Source organism: Chiroxiphia lanceolata, chromosome 19, assembly GCF_009829145.1.
Source record: "Chiroxiphia lanceolata isolate bChiLan1 chromosome 19, bChiLan1.pri, whole genome shotgun sequence".
In the NCBI taxonomy this organism is placed as follows: domain Eukaryota; kingdom Metazoa; phylum Chordata; class Aves; order Passeriformes; family Pipridae; genus Chiroxiphia; species Chiroxiphia lanceolata.
Genome location: NC_045655.1, coordinates 4,026,860 through 4,047,556, shown reverse-complemented (window position 1 = coordinate 4,047,556; position 20,697 = coordinate 4,026,860). Strand labels below are relative to the sequence as shown.

Here is a 20,697-nt window from a genome sequence, read left to right as displayed (position 1 = left end):
CCTCTGGTCTCAGCGTGCCCCAGAGTATCCTACAGCTGCAGTTCATGGGGGGGAAAAGGTTGCATTTGTCACCCTGATAAAAACAACCCCGAGATGTGGCATTTTCCCTGAGTTCAGTGACTCCCCGTGCAGAGCTTCCCCTCTCCCGAGCAGCCCTTTATCCGGATCTCTTCACCTCCCACCGGCAGGAACAAAAAGCCCCAAGCTATTCAGCTGCACTGACCAGACTCCCCTCCCTGGACTCCGTGAGAGTGATGTTTATCTTTCATTTCTCCTGTTGAGCCCAGTGCAGGAAAATCCTTCTGAAGATAAATCCCCTCTTTTTCAAAGGTTGCATTTTAAAGGCTGTAGTTTGTAGTTGACGATTTGCTGATCGCTCGTGAGGAATAATAAAGCCTTTGGTTTATAAACAACTGTGCCTGTCTCATCTGGTCTCTCTTTTTGTCATGCCTTGCTTTTGACCTTGAAGGGGTCACTAAGTGCTCAAAAGAACCTTTTGATTGTGCCTGTCCAGCGCAGCCACACATCCCCATATCATCACTGACAGTCATCACTGAATTGGTGCCTGACCATCACAGGCAGCAGCAAATTTACTGAGGGAAGGGTGACAGAGGGTTGGAAAGCTCTTTATGGGCTCCACATTAGCACTGTACCAGTCACCCAAATGGGACAAAGGGGGTTTCACCCTATTGTGGCACTGCTGACTCTGCAAATCCCAACTTACCCTCAGAGTTTTGTTCTTCCCATCAATCCCACTGCCTGGGGAAGGGTACAAGGGTACATCAACAAAGTGTCTCTCCTGGACCTGTCTCAACAACAGCAGGACCACCAATGCTCCCTTACCAATCCCAGGTAATTTTATATTTAAAGGAAGCATTAACACTGCATGCTTTGACAGCAAATACTTATGACTTATTGCAGACAGTTAAAGCAAAGGCACAAATTCCCACCAGGAAGCAAGGAATAGTTTTCACGGCTGTGAAGCTTTGTGGAGCCAGGAACATACCCACTGCAATGTGAGCTGATCATATGGCCCAGCAGATTTTGACTTTCTCTTTGCCGTGTGTCACGTCCTTCAGAGCTTTTGTGCCAACTGCCAGGAGACAAGAAAAACATGCTGTTATTAGGGGAAAATCAAATATTCCATTTTCTGGGCAAACTGTAGGGGCCTGAGCTCTGGCCTGTCTTCAGTAATAAAAGTATTAGCGTTTTTACATAAATATTTTGATCTAGTCCCAGCCTGATTAGCAAAGAATTGCAAATGTACCTGGCTCTCCACAGCCTGCAGGGAAAAAGCTGTGCTCCTAATGCTTAGTTCTTAAGGCTTTGAGTTTCTGAACACTGATTTTCTGATTACCTACAAGTTGCTGTGAGTTCAATAAATTAGTCCAAAACCCCCTCCAATAAACAAACAAACATATCCTTGTGTTTTACCATTTTACCCTCCAGTGCTCCTGTTTATCCTCATCATCCATGGTGAGGGTACGGTGAGTGACATGCAGGAGAGAGACCCTGGGGACAAACCTCTCTGTGTCAGTGTGACCCAGGAGCTGTCAGGAGCTGGTGGCACATGGCCATGGCACTGTGCAGCTTCTCCAGGCACAGTCCAAACAAACCCCTCAGCCCACGGGGCTCAAGCAGCACAGCCCTGCCCTGGCCCTGGGTGGGAAAAGGACTGTTCTGAAGGTGATTTCAGGACTGGAAGTAGAGCACACAGAGTAAACCCTCTGCTCCTCCACTTGGTCAAGGCTTCTAAAATCAAGTTTATTGCAAACCTAAAGGGAGACAAATTCTGATCCAAAGGCGATGGAAAAACCAGAACAAAGAGGACTTCACTGCTCTCACCAAAGCCCATGTAGGTACCCATACAGCTGGAACTTTCACCGGCCAAAATTCCCTTTCAGCAGCAACACCTGACTCTGATAGACTCCGACACATACCCTCACATAATTAAGCCAGAGCAGCATTAGAAAGAAAATATGACAAATGTTTCTCAGCTTCCCCAGAGGCACCAGAATCTGGAGGCAAAAATCAGCTTATGGATAAAACTGGTAGTGATGAGATTCCCCGCCTGGTGCTGCCAGGTTGGGGCACAGTCTCCTTTTCTGCATAACATCCAGACCTGCCCCAAGTGCCTCTCTGAGGAGCTCAGGAGGAAGAAACCTCTAAGAGAAGGCAGATAACGAGGAGGGGAATGAGTAAGCAGAGGCTTTGAGTCCCACACAGAGCTATCACCCTCACCCCAAGAGCTGTGCCAGGAGTCAAAGCAGTGCTGGAGAACTCTCAGTGCTGCTCTGTGATGCACCAAGTGTGGCTGCTGCTGGAAGAGGTTTAAATAATCCACCTTTAAAAGGATGCCATGCTGCCAACCTCCAAGGCAGAGTCACTGCTCAGTTCAAACACCCCCAAAGCTGGACCCAGCTCTGTTCTTGTTTGGTTTTTAGTCACTGGCTCTCTCCAAAGCCCATTGAAACGTTCCTGCTGACTCAAGTGAGCTCTGACCCAGACACCAAGCATGAGGCTTGACTGGGAATTGTTTCTTTGGCAAAACAGATTCCTTGGGTTTCCACCCTTTTATCACATCTGTCAAGAGTTTTTATATAATTTTTATAAAACCAGTATGAAAAAACATCCCTTCTATTAACCATTCCTCCAAAATCAGTGCAGGAGTTTCCCTCTCCACTATGAAGGATGCACCATCCTTGCAGCTCCTCTCACAGTTGCTCTTATGAAATGCAGATTGTTCACCTGAAAATAATTTCTCTGTGTGGACAAAGAAATATAATAGAAGTCAGGAAATAAAAGAGGGTTTCCAGTATCTTTATTAACAACAGGTTGAGTTGAGGGGATCAGTGTGCTGTAGGTTTTGCATACTCCAAGTGGAATTTAACCTGTAGAATGAGACAATCCCTCTTTGAGGGAGAAATTAGCAGATACAAATGCTATAATTTTTCCAGTAGAACAGGACTAAAAGCCTTCCCACCTTGAATAAAAACAAACCAAGTACCAAAAGCAACACTGCACTGAGCATGCGACTTCCAGAGCTTCTTCAGCGAGATAAAAGGTAAGTGAGAGTGCCAAATCAAACCTGCTGCTCTCCCTGGCTCTACCCTGTGCTCTGTGGCCCAGATCTCTGCCAGCTGTTTGGCACCACCACTTCAGTGCACAATCTGTGCAGATGCCCTGTTGTATAACAACAAAACTCTCCCCTGAGCCAAGACTGTCTCCTGAGCACTTTTATGCATGCTGAAGGAAGAGGATTCTTTTTTTTCAGTGTACAGTTCTGTCTTTCAGGGGAGAGACAGAGTTCAAATCAAAGTGTAATAGTGGTTTGAGTTTCCACAGGAAATGACTTGGGTTTATTAAGATGTATTTTTTTCCATTGTAAAATGATCTCAAATGCTTTAATACAAGGAGAGGGACCTTGTGTTAATCCTGCCAGAGCCCATACTGCTGAAAGTCACTGTAATAGCACACAATTTACATTCTTCCCCTACTGCAAAAAACAAAGACAAAGCCTTTGATCTCCCCATCTTTTCACGTTGCCACTACAGCCTCTGCCAGGTGTAATCTGCGGCACTGAAGGTCTCGGGCTTACTGCAGCACTCCAAGGACGCTTTGATGACTTTGGATGAGGAGCAGATTTTCTGGACTCGTATCTATAACACTGGTGCTTGAAATGACATGGAATGAGACTCAGCAACCCATATGGTGCCCTCCTCTAGCCAGGGTGCAGCTGTCCCCGAAGGGAGCAGGCAGCACCAGCCAGATCCCCTGCGGGCGCAAATCCGTGCGGCGCCTCCGACCTCACGCTGCCGGTGACTTTGTTCTTCCCACACGGCACCAGGGACCACAGAGCAATGCACTTGCTCATGAGCACTGTGATTAAGAGGTACAAGGACAAGCCCCTCCTATGTTCTTTATGTCCGGGATGGCTTTTAAAAACCCACTCGACCACATTCCTGAAATAATGCTGACTGAAACCTATCACACAGCCCTCTGTAGAGAATCTCTCCAGTGACTCCTCCAGGACCAGGACACTTGCCTTTCAAACATCTGGGTGGGGAGAGAGAGCTCTAACCTTAAAATAAAGTATACCTGTAAATTTAAATTTAAGGGCACATTCAATTCCATCTATAAACATAGATGTTAACAACACTCTTTCAGAAGTGGGGGATTGAATTTGCTTTTGCTCACAGCTTTGCAGCTCGGGAGTGACCCCACTGCAATCAGTGTGCAAAGTCCATGAGTTTAGATAATCCTTTGCACCTGAGTGACAATTCTGGTTCACAAACAATCTCAAAGAGAGATGAAGCCCTGTGTGTATTGCAGAGCACAAACGTTGTTCTGATGAGATTCGATTGCCAAGCTGCAGGGGTTATATATTAGTGTGCTGGTAACTTGAGAAAAGGATCTGTATGGTGCCCACTATCGAGTTAGCAACGCAGCCAGATCAGTCTCTGGCTATCCCATGGGATATTATGCTGCAGTTGCTTTCGATACCTCTTTGTCATCCACTTCCACTGCAACACTACATTCCATTTCCAGGCTCTGCACTACCAGATGGTAACTTCAAGCCTCTAAGTTTAGGATTAAGAAATGAATGTATGGATCTCATCTGACAGCACGTGCTTGGGATCTAACAAACCTCACCCTTGGGCTTCTCCAGAGACATCCCTCTCTGCCCTTCTCACGTGGATGCTGTATCAAGACCCCTCTGAACTTGGCAAAAGCAAAATACTTTCCTGATGCTTTGGCAAGCGATCAGTTAAGTCTTTTCACTTCCTACTGAGTAGGAATCCGATGGGAAGAGAGTCATCCCCGCGGTGGTGACAGGGCACAAGAACATCTCAGGAAACATCAGTGCTCAGCTGGCCAGGAAGAACTAGTACAACTAAAGTCCATCTCACTCAAAGGCTGGATCTGTGCTCCACGGCATCGCTACACTCACAGCTGACATCAAGGACACATTTCACATGTTCCCCACCCTGAATTCAAAATTCATTCTCAACAATAATATTCCACCCAAAAGGTACTTCAGGAGGACAACAGGTTACAGAGATGGTCCCTAAGCTCCCAAACACTCACTGCCTACCTTTTACCCAGCCAGCACTTAGTTTTGAAGCTTGAACGGAGCAATGAGAGCTGCCTTTCAATTTGCCAAGGCAACAGCCTTCAGCTGCCCACCATATATACTGTGACCTTCACAGCCAGACAAAGCAGTACCAGCTATTCACTGAGATAAACAAGGGGTTTATAAAAAACAGACATTGGACATGGCTGCTCAAACACCCCTCACCACGTAGACTGCTACTATCTGCTTCCTAACATGAAGGCAGTTTTGTTAGGAAATTTTAAAATTAGGCATTGAGCACCTGGGGGGAAAAAAACCCCCTATTCAAAGCAGAAATAAAATGCCAAATGGAGTCATTTTTTAAGGTGGCTGGGTATGTTTTTGTGCATTAGCACGAATGCCCCTGGAGGAGAAATTTTGAACATGAAGTACATGTGCAAAGAATTGCCCAGAGAAGCTGTGGCTGCCCCATCCCTGGAAGTGTCCAAGGCCAGATTGGACGGGGCTTGGAGCAACCTGGGCTAGTGGAAGATGTCCCTGCCCATGGCAGGGGGTGGAACAAGATGAGCTTTATGGTTCCTTCCAACCCAAACCATTCTGTGATTCTATCAGTCTATGATTCTACGTTATTAATCATTTTCATAAGAATACTTTTTAGCATATTACAAGAAAAACACATGGGGAATAACAGACTTTGAGGTTCATAAAAGACAGTTTGATCCTTGATGACTTGGCTTTGTGTGCAATAAGTCCCCGAGGACTTATTCTGACAGTAATTCTGCACTGAGCTCCCTACTCTTGTTTGATTAAAATACATCCTCCTGCACTTGCAGTCCTTACTTAGACATCTGGAGAAATGGAAAATTCACCACTCCTTGTGGTAGCTTGTCACCCACACTGCTGAAAGATGTGTTCCTTGTGTACACAGACAAATGGGAAACATCACTGTTCCAGACTCCTGCATCCCCCCCTTTTTAATTCTGATTGATCACGGCTCTCACACGCTCCAGACCCAAGTCCACCCACTATTGAGTGCTCTGCTAATGCTTGTGGGTGTGCAGAAGAGACTCAGTGCATGGTGAGAGCACAGGGCTGGAGGGGAGAAGTGTCTCTTGCTCAGAGAATGGGTTTTGCTGTGCTGCAGAATGACTTCGGGCAGCAAATGATTTTTTAAGGGTTTAACAGGACTAAGTTCCCATGGATACATGTGTGTATCCTACATGTTCAAGGAAACAAGTGTCTCACAGACTCATTAACGCCTCGTGTTGCTCAATTAAACATTTTTGTGCTGGAAGGAAAAAAGGGAAGTTGAAATCAGGTATTTATTAAACAGATGAAGTAACTCTCTGTCCAGTAGAAGCTATTTCTCTGCTTACCTCCTACCATCTCATGTGATCACCCAAAACAAATCAGGTAACAGAACAGATGACAAAAGTATCTGTTCTGGCTTTTTTTGCCTTCTGTCCTGGCCACTAAATGAAGACATACAAAACCAATGAGAGAACAGCTTCAAAATAAACAAGACAGAGGACTGCAAAAGTTGCATGCAACCTAATTCTCAGAGCTGATCTATTTATGCCAAACCCGGATCTCACTTGAAGTCTGTGGCAGTCAATCCCCTTGACTGCCATGCAGGCAGGATTTGACCCTCGTAAAGTATCCGCCTGCATTCCCAGCTGCTCTGTCCAGCTGTCACAGAGGAATGCAGGGCTGCTGAGGGCACTGGCACGGGATGGAGTCCAAACTTCCAGTGAAAAAAAAAACCTCCACCTCAGCGCTTGGATTTAAACTTTGTTGGTGCGACGGCTGAATCTGATAAAGTAAACCCCTGCCTGACAATAATTGAATTTAGGTTCTTCTCCCTCACCAGCAAATCGTGTTTGAGCCAGCTCTTTATTGAATATAGCTTTAAGCATTTGGAGAGAGACACAAACATTGATGAAGGAAAACAGAGTTATATGTATGTATGTGTGTGTGTGTGTTCACTTCACAGCAAATTAAAAACGAGTACTCAAAACAATATTTTTACGGGGCTGAATCCTGCTCCTACAAGTCAAAAAGACTTTCACCACTTCATAGCATGCCCCAGAGAATTAGTTGACAGTTTGCACAAAAGCACTTTGAGTAGGGATTAAAACAAGCAAATAAACACACGGCACTCATTTTAGCACTCTGGTTTAAACAGAAATGTTTGCAGGCTTAAAAGCCAGTTTTTTCCTATTGGAAATCAATGGGAGCTGAGGAAATACAGCACTCTGGTAGTCTTGAAAAGCTGTGCCTCGACTGTGGATTGCACTGATCTCTGCTTTCTCTAAAATAAGATCGAAATGTAAGGTGCTTATCGATTTTCAACTGTCCCCAGATTTCCAGCCTAAGGGGAAAAGTTGTCTCCGTGAACCTCATTCATCCCACTCTGTGCTTCCCCCTCTTCAGGAGAATCAGCCGTCACTGACGCTCGATTTTAAATCTTACTACAGCATCGCCACGCTTTTCAGAGCAAGATTCAAAACGGGAGCTATTGCCACGGCGAGAAGAGGCTGTTCCAGTCCCGGTTCCGTATCCACCTCCCTCTCAGCCTCTCCGAGCGCATCTGGAGCGCCGTGCGCCGGGCACCTGCCGCTGCCTCTGGCTCTCCCTGTTGGCCGCTGACATTTCTTTCGCCTGATGACTTGAAAGCAAAGCACCGAACCCCGTCGCCGGCGATGCCCCCGGGGGAAGGCAAAGCCAGATTCCAGCGGAGCGGCCAGGAAAACTTTTCCGGGAGCTCCCGCAGCGCGCCGCTGCTCCGCGGGGCTCGTTCCGCGGGGCGCTCCGGACCCGCTCCCGGCTCGGGTCCCCGCCGGGGCTGAGCGCGGCTCCCCGAGCCCCGGAGCCCTCCCCGGGCCCGGAGGGCACCTGCCCGGGACCGGGGGTCCCGCCGCCGGTGCGGGGCAGCCCCGGGGCGGGGGGGCGGCCCTTCCCCGGGGCACGGCCCTGCCTCCCGCGGGGCGGAGCGGCCGCCGGCGGGGCGCGGAGCGGCGGGGCCGGAGCGGCTGTGCCGGGGCCGCCGCCGCCGCCCATGGAGCCCAACGGGACGGCGGCGGCGGGGGCGGGCAACGCCTCGGCGGGCGGCGGGGCTGCCCCCGCGGGCGGCCCGCTGCTCATCCCCTCGGCCTTCGGGACGGTGCTGTCGGTGATGTACGTGGCCGGGGTGGCCGGCAATGTCTACACGCTGGTGGTGATGTGCCACTCGGCGCGCTGCGCCGCCCCCATGTACAGCTCCATCGTCAGCCTGGCCCTGGCCGACCTGCTCTACCTCTCCACCATCCCCTTCATCGTCTGCACCTACCTGGCGCAGGACTGGTACTTCGGGGACCTGGGGTGCCGCATCCTGCTCAGCCTGGACCTGCTCACCATGCACGCCAGCATCTTCACCCTCACCCTCATGTGCACCGAGCGCTACCTGGCCGTGACCCGGCCCCTGGACACCCTGAAGCGGTCGCGGGGCTATCGGAAGGTCACGGCGGGGGCAGTCTGGTCGGTGTCGCTGCTGCTCACTCTGCCCATGATGCTGATGGTCACCCTGACCGAGGGGGGCAAGGCGGAGGGCAAGGTGAAGAGGATGTGTGCACCCACCTGGAGCGTGGATGCCTACAGGACCTACCTGACGGTGCTCTTCAGCACCAGCATCATGGCCCCGGGCATCATCATCGGCTTCCTCTACACACGCCTGGCCAGGACCTACCTGGAGTCCCAGAGAAACCCCCCCCACAAGGAGAAGAGCAAGAGGTCCCCCCGGCAGAAGGTCCTCATCATGATTTTCAGCATCGTGCTGGTCTTCTGGGCCTGCTTCCTGCCGTTTTGGATCTGGCAGCTGGTGCGGCTCTACAGCAGCTCCCTGCAGCTCACCACCCAAACCCAGAAGTGCATTAACTACCTGGTGACCTGCCTGACCTACAGCAACAGCTGCATCAACCCCTTCCTCTACACCCTGCTCACCAAAAACTACCGGGAGTACCTGCGCAACAGGCACCGCAACTTCTACAGGTTCACGTCGTCCTTCCGCAAGCGGGGCTCCAACCTGCAGTGCTCCTGGGGACGGTCCATGTCCTCCAGCAACCAGTACGACTACAGCTCGGAGGCCCTGGGCATGGCCACGCTGAAGGACAAGTGAGGAGGAGGAGGCGCTCCGGACACACCGGGACCAGCAGAGCGTCTGGCCAAGGTAGGGCTTCGGGACACCTTAGCCCTGAAGGGGCCTCAAAACTCATTTCTGGCTCGCTCTCTCTAGTGAGGGGCAAGAAGTTGCCCGAACCCAAGTACTATGAGATGAGCCTGAATTCCCACCTGGCTTAGGGCTGTTGGAGGGGTCCTGCTGGGAGCCAGCAGCCGTTTGGGACAAACCCTGCAGGGTTTTGGGTGCAAAAGGTGAGGTGGATACTTTGTTCAGTTCTGACACAAACTCTTTCCATGCTTTGCTGAGTTTTGCCCGGATCCAGCTCCACACGCTGTTTCTCCTGGGTGGTTTCTCAGTGCTGTCTTCAGGCTACAGCTGGGTCAGAGCTGCAGAAGTCTGAAATTGGCCCAGTATTGCTTCAGTTTAGCTGCAAGCCTTGGGTTTGCCCTGTGTGTTACCACTGTCTATTTCTGGAGTGCAAAAAGAGACCTTTAAGCCCCCTTTCCTATTTCCTGTTACATTACGGTGCACTACAGTTTCATCAAGCTTAAAGTCTCTATTTTAAAATTCATTGCACCAGCACTTCCAACTCCAAGCATTCAAAAACCACAAGGTAAGCTGACAGAAGCCACTGGATTACCTAAAAAAACCCTTGTAATTTTTAAAGGTTTCCACCTAAGGTGATTTGAATTTGCCACTGATTTTTTTTTTTTTTAAGTTGGTCCCTTTCTTAAAAGTCAGCAGGGCTTGAAAAACCTGAACATTTACCTTGGAAAGAAAGAAAAAATGTCTTATAATCCTATCACTCAAAGACCTGAGGCTAAAATAAAAATAACTGAATCCTTTATCAGGAAACTCACCATAAAAGAGACAATTTTTTCATGACATTTGATCAAAAGCATTTTGCCTCAATGTATTCTACTCATTTTCTCCCTACTTGGCATCTCACAGTAAACCTTCACCACAGATGCCTGTAAGCATTTAAACAATTGTAAAATGTCAATTTATAAAATAAATGCTGATTAAAGATGGACCATCATCGGGCTTCCCCTCGCCTGGTCTCTTCACCCAGCTCAGGGGCTTGTATTTGTCAGGGCAGAAGCTGCTGTTCCCAGCTGTGGGGATGAAGTTTGGTTCAATATTCCTCTCCCTTGTTCTGGGACAGACTCTGGGGATAAGTAAAGCATGATATGAGTTGCATAAACTATTGTCAGCAGCCAGTGATGCCCAGGGACTTGTGAAGCAGCAGCAGTGTAAGGAACTGTCATTCCCACTTTTTTATTACACACTCCAGCCCCCATCTGCCTGAGCAGAGTCCCACTCCAGCCCTGCAGTGCCACTGCAATCCCGTGTCCTTGGATGATCCTCTCGTGTCCCACACCAAACTTTAGGGTGTGTTTGTGCCAAAGCAGAGACACAAAGTGCCAGCAGCGCAGCAGGGACCGGGAGCAGAGAACACGGCACAGGGACACGCTGGATTTTATGCACCCAACCAACAGAAGAATGAACCCTGCGGGGCACATGTGGGATGGAGAGTGAGGAAGCACATTCCTGTGCCTGGCACCAGGCTTTCTTCTTAGGGGTGCAGTTGTTGGGGTGCTTTCTGGGGACAGGGGAATAAGTAACTCACCTGCTCATACTACTTTTAGCCCCAGGACTGTCTTTGAAACACTGGGGACCACTTTGTCGTGTTCCAGTATTGCACTGACTACCAAGCTGGGCAGCTTAAATAGACCTAACAGTGCCCATTCCTTATGAAACAGGGGGACTAGGACACAGTTCATGCTGGGAATTGGCAGGGAGAGCGGGATTGGGCAGTTTTTCAGAACTTTTCAGAAAATAATGACTTTTTTAATTATTAATTCTAAAGTCATTGTTACTTTTCCTTCGGTTCCCATTTCCAAGGCTGGAAGTCACTCCCATATAAGAATAACAAAGATAAGGCTGAGCTCAGAAGGTGGTGTGGGAAGGCTGGAGTACATGCATCTTCTGTGGGGTGTGTTGGGCTGTCCTGCTCCCAGGGAGATGTCCTGGCAGAGCCAGGCATGGCTGCATCCCTTCCAGATGTTGCACATGCCATTTGGATTCTTGACACAGAGCTGATGTCTCTTGATGTCTCTTGCTTGGCCCGAGGAGAAGATCCTTGGGAGGCCACTCACAGCATTAGGAGGCTGATAAAGGATGGGGGATTACCATGTGCAAAATAGTTGCAAAGCACAGTCTGTCTCTCTTAACAGGTATGTCAGGGGAAGCAGATGATGGAAGAGCTGGGTAGGTATCAGAAAGAGTTTTAAAGGAATGTGCTTTCTGCTTTAAAAAAAAAAAAAAAAAAAGTTAAAAGGCCATCCAGCCTGAAAACATACTAATAACAAGGGGAAGCTGAAAAGGAATTCTGCATAGAAAAGAAGAGATAAAAATGCAGATCAGATGAGGTCTACAGTTGTAACCTCATGTGGGCATAAGCAAACAGAAGGGGTTGATCTGGGGGACACGTCCCAAGACACCTCATCAGCCCCAGAAAGGATTCTGTTACTTTGCTCAGTGCTGTGAACAGTGTGCTGTGGATGTGCCTTCTGTGCCACATGGTTAGAGCATCAAACATCAAAGGGTTCATGGAGGAGCATCCAGATGAAAGGCAAAATACTGGATATTTCAAAAAAATTGTGCCCAGCAGGTCAGGGAAGGTGGTTTTCCCCCTCCATTCTGCTCTGGTGAGACCCCACCTGCAGAGCTGCTCCAGCTCTGGAGTCCCCAACAGCAGAAGGATGTGGAGCTGCTGGAGCAAGTCCAGAGGAGGCCACAGAGGTGCTGCAAGGGCTGGAGCCCCTCTGCTCTGGAGCCAGGCTGGGAGAGCTGGGGGTGTTCAGCCTGGAGAGGAAAAGGCTCCAGGGAGACCTGAGAGCCCCTTCCAGGGCCTAAAGGGGCTCCAAGAGAACTGGAGAGGGACTGTGGACAAGGGCCTGGAGTGACAGGACAAGTGGGGATGGCTTTAACTGAAAGAAGGCACAGTTAGATTGGATACTGGGAAGAAATTCTTCCCTGTGAGGGTGGTGGGGCCCTGGCACAGGTTGCCCAGAGAAGCTGTGGCTGCCCCATCCCTGGAAGTGTCCAAGGCCAGGCTGGACGGGGCTTGGAGCAACCTGGGCTAGTGGAAGGTGTCCCTGCCCATGGCAGGGGGTGGAACAAGATGAGCTTTGAGGTTCCTTCCAACCCAGACCAGGCTGTGAGTCCATGATTTGCCTCTCACCGGGTTTTTCAGCCAGTGTGTGTTCCACCCCAGCCCCATCCCAGCCCTGCTCCTCTCTCCCATCAGGCTCTGATAAACCCATCCAAGGTTACTCTATCCAGAGAACCAGTCCATTGGATGATGCCCAGAGAACACGTCACTGGGGCTGAGGGGAGCCTGTTTAACACACAGAACTGGCCAGCAGCCCCAGGATGCTGCTGTGTGTGATGAATGGTGACTCTGCAGCAGCACAGGGAGCAGACACAGTTCAGACCTTCACAAACATGACTCCTCAGGAGCCTCTTGTACTCCTGGGGATCAGAGCTCAATTTAAAAGATGAATTACATAAACAACATCCCTCTTATTGTCCCATCAGACCAGTGAAACTGCCAAAAGTCAGTAGGTTTGATCCACTTCATAAATATCCTGCAAGAGCAGATGTTCTGACTGAGTTCCTCTCTGTAACTGGGCAATCCTTGGCTGTTCTTGGTGTGCTCATGTTTTGGGAATGAGGAGACAGTCTTCCTGTATCTTCCTTTAAGAACAAAACCAAATTAATCTGGTAGCTCACTTTGGAAAGGGATTGCTGCTGCCTGTCTGGAGCACAGAGTCCTGTCTGGGGCTGACACAACCTTTAGGTTACCTGTGAGGGGTAGCTTTACCTGCTGTGTTTTACCTGTACCCAGAGAATTTTGGGGAGGATGTTGGTTTGGCTTTGGGATCTCAGCATTCCTAAGCACATTTCCCTGTGTGCAGGCCATGGAAACCTGCTGTAAGGCAGCTCAGGCAATTTCCCACATGAGGGAGGGGTGTTACCTGTCCTCAGCACTGAAAAGGATGAGTCAGGAGTCCCAAAATCATGACATTAGGAGCATCCTGTGTCCACAACCACAGAGGTCACAGGAGTGTATAAAAATTGAGATAGACACATAACCAGAATCTGGATGATGAGACTTTGCAAATTCTATATATTGTTCCACTTCAGGTAAATCTGAATCATCTCAGGCCAGGGCTGAGTTACAGGGTCAGTTGGGCTGTAACTGGACAACACATGGAGAGTTCCTTGTAAAAAAATTTGACTTTGGCTATTCTACATTCCAGGAAATCAAGCTCTGTGTAACCTGGGATCATTTGTCATACCCAAATCATTGTAATCCTGTGGTTCTTAATGTTTTGGGGGTTTTTATTACAAGTGAAATGTTGCTGCAGGTTCAGTGACACAGCTGCTTCTTCAGCAACAGGGGAGATGGGAGTTTTAGGACAGGCAACATCCTATTTCTTGATGGGTCAGAGGCTGTCACTGCAAAACTCCATGCATGCTTTACAGGAAAGAAAATAGTTTAATCACTAGAAAATATTTTCCAACACCCTTTAGGATTTAGGGATTTATAACAAAAAAAAAAGGAAACCCACCCAAACTGTGAAAGAAAAGCGGTTTCATCTTGAGTGTTCTCTCTTTCTTTGATCTCAGGTGGTATCTACTGCTGCAATGGCAATTTTTCCACTTTCACTTGAAAAGCCAAAATGCCAGTCCTTTGTGGGACAAGTGAGAGTGGTTGTTTTCACCAGACACAGGGGAATCCATCTGAACCTTATGGAATTGTTGCAGCCTTTACCTTCAGTCACACATTTTCTTATCATCTTTCTCCCCACTTTTTAAAACCAAATTGGCAATCAACGCTCAAAAGCCCCACATTACAATTCAATCATAAATCTGAGCAAATAATTAACTTTTTCACTCCTGTTTTAGCAGTCAATTTTGGTGTTGAGTGTGTGACTAAATACCAGGGAAACCAGTGAAAGAAAGGGCACTTTATGAGCATTTTGTACCTTCAGCTACCAGCAAGATGCACAACTTGCTGCCATTGCATTAACCAAGGAAAATGAGCAGGATGACTGAGTGAATAATGTGTTATAAACTATTCATAATCACCAGTGTGATGAGAGGAGAAAGTGCATAAACCTCACATCAGAGCCCAGCCCTCAAGCCGTGGGAACAGATAATGCAGAACCTGAGAAACCCTCAGGGCAGCCCCAGAAAGTCAGGCAGCTTTGTTGGGAAGTTTGTCTGAGGAGAGGACTCCCGGCTTTCCCGTCGCATTCCGGAGTCCCTCTGGTGGCAGCAGCGATCTCCCATCCCGAGGTGTCGGGAAGACAATTCGCTTTTTAGTTCAGGCTTTAAAACACAACAGTTGCACAGAATCAGGACACAACCTGACTACATAAGAGCATTTAATAGCTTTAAAGTGGAATGTTGCTGCAACTCCCGAAGGGGAAAAGAGTGTTGAAAAGAGAAAAGCTACTTCCAAGCACTAATTTCCCTCTCCCACGTTTCTTCCTATGCCAAACCCAGACTAACTTGATTCCTGTCATTTTGCACAGCACCCTCCCAGCCAGCACCCACAGAGACACCCAGAGCTGGTGATTAACTGCAGTTTAGCCCAGCTGGGGCTTTTTGCCTTATAATATTGGTTTCTGCTGCTGGTGTCAAGATTTTCTGGGGAATAGAGAGACTCGGAGTTAATTGCTGTGGCTTAGAAGAAATATATTGCTTTGTCTTCAAAATAGTAGCCGCAGCTCCACAGGGTATAAGTACCCTTTAAAGTTATTGTTATTATCATTATACAAGTTTTTTGCCCTTGTTTGGGAACGTTGTCTAAAGCTCAGCAGAGAGAAAGGATGTGTCAGTTGGTGGCAAAGTACTGGGTGGGGTTGGATGGCTCAGGCTGAGCTTTGTGAAAGCAGACGGAGCAAAATCGCTGCCACTCACTCAGCCAAACCTCTGGGATGCAACAAGTTTCTGTCAGACACCCAACACTGAAAAAAGTTATTAATACGTTACTATTATATTAGATATTGGTATATTTAAATCCTAATTGGGTCATATTTCAAAAGGGGGTTTTAAAATCATAAATATTTCTGCTCAGGAATGCAGCTTTCTGCCCACACTGAGTTTCTGGCTGGCATATATCACCTTTGGGGGGAGATTAATTTCATTTTAGAAGGTTTCAAATGGTTAAAACTGAGTTTTGTGATCTGTGGTCCCTACGAGAGCCATCTTGTCCCCAAAGAAAAAGTTCCCAATGGAATATACCATAGCAAAACTGTAACATTTTCCTTTAGTTCCCCACCCAAGAAAGGGACAATTAAGAGAGGAAAGGGAGAAATGAATCCTGTAGAAGTCTTCTGGCACTTGGGCTCTACTTTTCTGGTTCTCTCCATTTATAATTTAAATTTTAATTTAAATGGAACACTTTGGTAAGCACCAGGAATGCTTCTACAGTGAGAAATGAGGTGCAGAGTTAAGAAGCATTCGTTGAATTTATTAGGGAAGGCTGAACTTCAATACTGTGGAAGATCCCACCCAAATCCCTCCATCAAAACACAAGTAGTAAATAAGTTTGTGCAAAATCAAAGCACCAGTGATATCAGCTGTGCTTGGCAGAGGAAACAGTTCTAAAACCAAAGTGGGGCTAATGCTGGAGAAGTAAAATCTGCCAAGTTTATCCCAGCTTGTTTTGGCCAGTCTCTGTTAGTCTTTCCTTGTGCATTCCCGTTAGGATCTTGAATTCGGCTCCTGAATCCTTAACTAGAACCAAACATGATTTCATCCAAACAAAGCAAGGGAGATTCCTGAAGCTAAATGTGGTGTGTCCATAAACACAGCCTGTTAGAGACAGTTACCCCTTCAGCTGTGTGCTCCTGCAAACCAGGGACATCCATCACATTCACGACAAATTCACAACCCCTTCTATGCCTGTTGTTTTCTTAAATATCAGCCTGGCATTTGAGAAGCACAGGGCTGGTTCTTGCATGGAGCCTCCTGGAAAAAGGCACTGCAGAGCAATTACTTCTCGGGGTACACTGAACCCATCTTCCAAATATCTGAGAAAGAGTGGAGAAGGTAAATTAATTGTGATATACAAATGCTAAATGAGGAAAGGCAGCAGCACCCCTGAGGACACTCATGGAGAGGACACCTAAACCTCCAGAGAGATGCAGGTCCCACCAGACAAGCTGTGCCCAGCAACAGGCAGCACCATTCCTGTGCCAAGCTGCCACAGCACCCTCCCTTTGGAGAGCATGGGCTGGCAGCCAGCTCCCAGCATGACACTCCTCAAAATCCCAGTAACCCCCAGCTTTAAACTGAGTTTCTGCTTTTTCTTTGTAACAGATTTTGTGGGTTTTTCCTTTCATTTAACACCGCAGAATGGAATATCTTCCAGAAATGGCGTTATTATAAAATCAGCTGGAGCCCTGGTTACCTCAGGCCAGCACATTTTGAAAGCAGCTTTCTGCCCCTGGGCAGTGTCCAGAGGAAGGACTGGTAACACACAGGGAGTCTGCAGCCCCCACCTGCCCCGTGGTCACTGTGGTTACCTGATCCTACTCAAGGGATAAGTTTATCTCCCTTGACATCACCTGCTGGTGGGGGCTCTGAGGCCACTCATCCTGAAAGCACTGACACTGCTGATAACTCAGGCAAGGCTTAGAGCAAGACAGTGAATAAAATCCAGGAGAGATTTACCAGGGAGTTGGTGCTGGAGATGCCTGTCGAGGCAGTGCTCCTGCTGGAGCTGAGGAGAAGATTGACTGAAATGGGGGGAGCTCAGAAGTCCTGGATTCTCCTAGAAAATGACCTCAGGGAAGGCACTTCTTGGGCTGCTGTTCACTGAGTGCCTAGAAAACAGTGACATTATTTCCACTGTCTGTGTATGGGTGTTTTAGGATGTCACTGATTTGTGTGACAGGTTCTGAAATCCTTGGATGAGAGATGCTGTGGATGGAAGGGCAAATGTCTCCTTGCAGGGATAATTTAGGGTTCAGGTTAGCTGAACATGGTTGGACAGAGGAAATGTCTGTGTCCCAGAACTTCTCTGGATTTGATTGATGGAGCTGGTCAGTGAAGATGATGGTTCACCCCCAGCCATGGCAGCTGAAATCAGCCTCCTGATAAAAGCATCATCATTTCAGTGCATCGATACCCTCTCTAAAACCTTCCTCGGGTGAGAAACAATAGCAGGAGATACAGTAGGGAAGCAAAATGTTTCTTCTTTACCTCCTGGGAGCCTCTTCCTCCCCACATTACAGGCTGGGAGCACTGGGGTCAGTGGAGGTAAAAGGCAGAGCCTGTGCCTCAGGCTGCTCTAACAGCAGGTTATCCATGCAGAGGAGGCTGAACAGAAAGAATTATCCCAACACTCATTACCAACTGCTAAACACAACAGAACTTCCCTGTCATTTTGTTGTTGGCATCTTTTTAGAATGATTAAATCTGTCGAGGAACCTCCGCCTGCCTGAGGCACAGCACAATTAATTCCCAACAACAGAAGCAGAGGAAATAACAACCGAGTAACTTTGCTTGGCTGCTTCAATGTGTTTGTTTGTTTTAATACAAAGGCGAGTTTATTGTGGCAAACATCTCTCAGACTTCAAAGCTCTGCCTCAGTCTTTGCAAGCAGCTTCTCTTAGGCTGGATGAGAAGGTGAAGCCCCACAGCCTACGGTGCTCAGTGGTAGAAGAAAAGCTCCTTGCAGATCTGGTTTAAATGGTGGGGGAACCACAGTGAAGGGATGGGGACAGGGCTGGAGCATCACTTGGGCTTTTATCTCCACCACATAAATGAGTATTTTCTCTCCCAGGCATTGTGTACTCTGCGTATTCACTATCTATGTCTGTTATTCAGGAAAAAAAGTAAGAAGTTTTGGGTTCAGCCCAATGAAAGGCAAGGAAAAAACTTTATAACTCTGTGGTGTGGGGAAACTGTTTGGGTCTCCCCAGTTCTAGTTCTTGTGTTCACAATCCCAGAGGGGCCCGTGGGAGCAGGACAAGAGGGGCCTCAGGCGTGGGAAGAAAGGATTCAACAGCAACCTGCAAAATGGTGAAATAATGAATGTGCCACACTGAATTACTCATTAATGAGAGCACAGAGAAATGGCTTTAGGCTGAGAGCAGCCTGAGGAAGGCAGTGCTACATCAGCTCCATGCTGACCCTGGTAATAAGGGTTTACACCTGGTGTGGAAGTAGGAGGGGAAGGAGATGGGCACCCGAAGGGCTCTGGGGGAAAGCATGTGCCCAGGCACTTTCAGCTGCCCAAGATTTAGGGTTTCCTAAAATCTCACCTCCTATCAGAATCTTAGTGCTGAACCAGCCTTGATGGCAGCCACGTGCCCATTCCAGGTGCAGCCAAGCCCCAGCCCGACTTCCTTGCAAGTGCTTCTCCCTTCTTGTCTTATTTACTGTGCTCACAAGCAAAACCAGTCACTCCAGGAGCCTCCAAACTCCACTGCAAGCACTAAACCCACCTGCAGGGTGAGGAGTTGCAGAGGCAGCAGGAGTGGGGTGTCCCTGCCCCTCTGGCAGTGTCAGGGCACAGAATGAAATAGAAAAGCTCACTGGCAGGAGCACATTAGCTTAGAACTCAAAAAAAATCATCAAAACAACATCTAAATAGACATTTTTGTCTCCTGTCACATTTTCCAGTAAATGTTTATCTGAGGAGAGCTCCAAGGCACATGTTTGAGACTCAGTCTGTGGAGGGTCTAGGTACAATTACAGACATTACCCCAGCATCTGTCTGAGCAATGTGCATTCCCATCGCTCACTAAAGATGGAATCTCCTGCCTCTGTTGGAAAGAGCTTGAACAGAAAGATCATGGATCAAAAATGACTGTTTAGGTTATTTGTGCAGTAAAAATATGTGTTTGGTTTTAGCATATTGCTGTCTTTGCCATTCTTATTTTAATCCTATCTTTTATTTTCCTGTCCCTGCATGTTCAGTCCTTTCTTTGTGTTACATTTCCTTCTCAGCAACAATCCCCAGCCTCTCCCAGGACTCTGCTCCACCCTCGCTTTGCTCCACAGCTAAAACCACCACCCATCACACTCTGATACCCTGGGAGAGTTTCAAGGCTTTGGGGAAATTTCTTACCTCCTGCACCTCAGAGCTGTTTCAGGTTGCCCACACAGAAGGCAGAAGCCTCTACTGATTTCCACAACCTGATCAGAAAGCTGGCACGTTCCTGCAAGTGGGACTGCTATAAGCAAATCCTTCCACTCTGTTAGACAAGTTCTGTCTGATAGCCAGGAATATGATTTAACTTTACTCCACCTTTCACTCCTCTGTCCCTTCAGTGAAGCTGGTACATCTGGTTTCACAGCCTTGTCGTTTTAAAGGATTAAGTCATTTTACTTTATAGCACTGGGTTTTTTTGTTGTTTTTTTTTTCCAATCAGAAGTAATTATTTCATGTCCTGATCAGGTTCCCTGCTCTCCCCCAGGCAGCTGAACTGATGCAACTGATGAGCCGTGAAAAGAAGTGTTTGTGAAACATCTTCAAATGTGTTTTAGAAATCATGGGTGAAAAGCTTCAGTACACCTGAGCTTGTTCTTGTTTAACAGACCAGTCAAACCAAGACCTATAAATGGCTGAATTCACAATCCAAACAACTTCTACCCTGCTGCAGCTGGAAACATCTTGTGTTCTCAGAGGGTTTGGGCTTTGCCTTCTGCTTTCCCCTTTCTGGTCAGTGAGTAAGGTGGTGGCTTCCCCACCTAGACTTGCCCATTAGCCCCCAGGGAGGCTCTGTGAAGCTTTCTGAGGCAGAACAACCATCAGGAACATTTACATCCTTGCCAGAGCACCCATGAAAATGTAGTCCTGCAGCTCTGACCCACACTGATGATTTTTATGATGGATCTTCAGTCTGGAAGGGATGACACAGTTACAGGCTCAGCATGGGGGCATTTTCCTTACACTGCCTTGGAACCTGTGGGGTTTTTTCCTGTTCAGTTTTCAATTATTTGACTCACACCTGGTGCACTTCACTCCCACATTAACAGCTGGTGGGTTCAAAGGCTGCAGTTGGTGAGGGCAGTGCCTGGAATGGATTGTAATTATGTACTGAGCTCATTATAATTGTTCAGTTATTGAATAATTTGGAAAGGCGAGCAGCAGAAATATTTGGTTAATTAAGAGCTCATTTAATCACTGCTAAATTTAGCCTTCCAAAACAGTGCTCACCTTCCCCAGATTTGGAAACCTTAGCCTACCTGCACTGCCAGGGGAAGCAGGAACACTCTGCCCCTCACCTCGTGGTGTCATGGCTTTGTTCCCTGCCAGCTCTGACCCTCCACATTTGGCTTCATGTTCATTAAGATCCCTCTGAAGCTGCCATCAGTCTCCAGCAGGATGTTTAACTAGAAACAACTCACCTGTAAGTGCTCAGGTACTTTGGGG

At 47.9% G+C, this 20,697-nt stretch overlaps 1 protein-coding gene across 1 annotated transcript; it reads left to right on the top strand.

The window, feature by feature from the left end:
• The first annotated feature begins 8,127 nt into the window (after window positions 1-8,127).
• LOC116796256 (urotensin-2 receptor-like) lies at window positions 8,128-19,268 on the top strand. The gene is made up of 2 exons (XM_032706737.1): window positions 8,128-9,278; window positions 19,239-19,268. The coding sequence occupies exon 1, from the start codon at window positions 8,133-8,135 to the stop codon at window positions 9,225-9,227; it is 1,095 nt and encodes a 364-aa protein (XP_032562628.1). The 5' UTR covers window positions 8,128-8,132; the 3' UTR covers window positions 9,228-9,278; window positions 19,239-19,268.
• The last annotated feature ends 1,429 nt before the right edge of the window (window positions 19,269-20,697 follow it).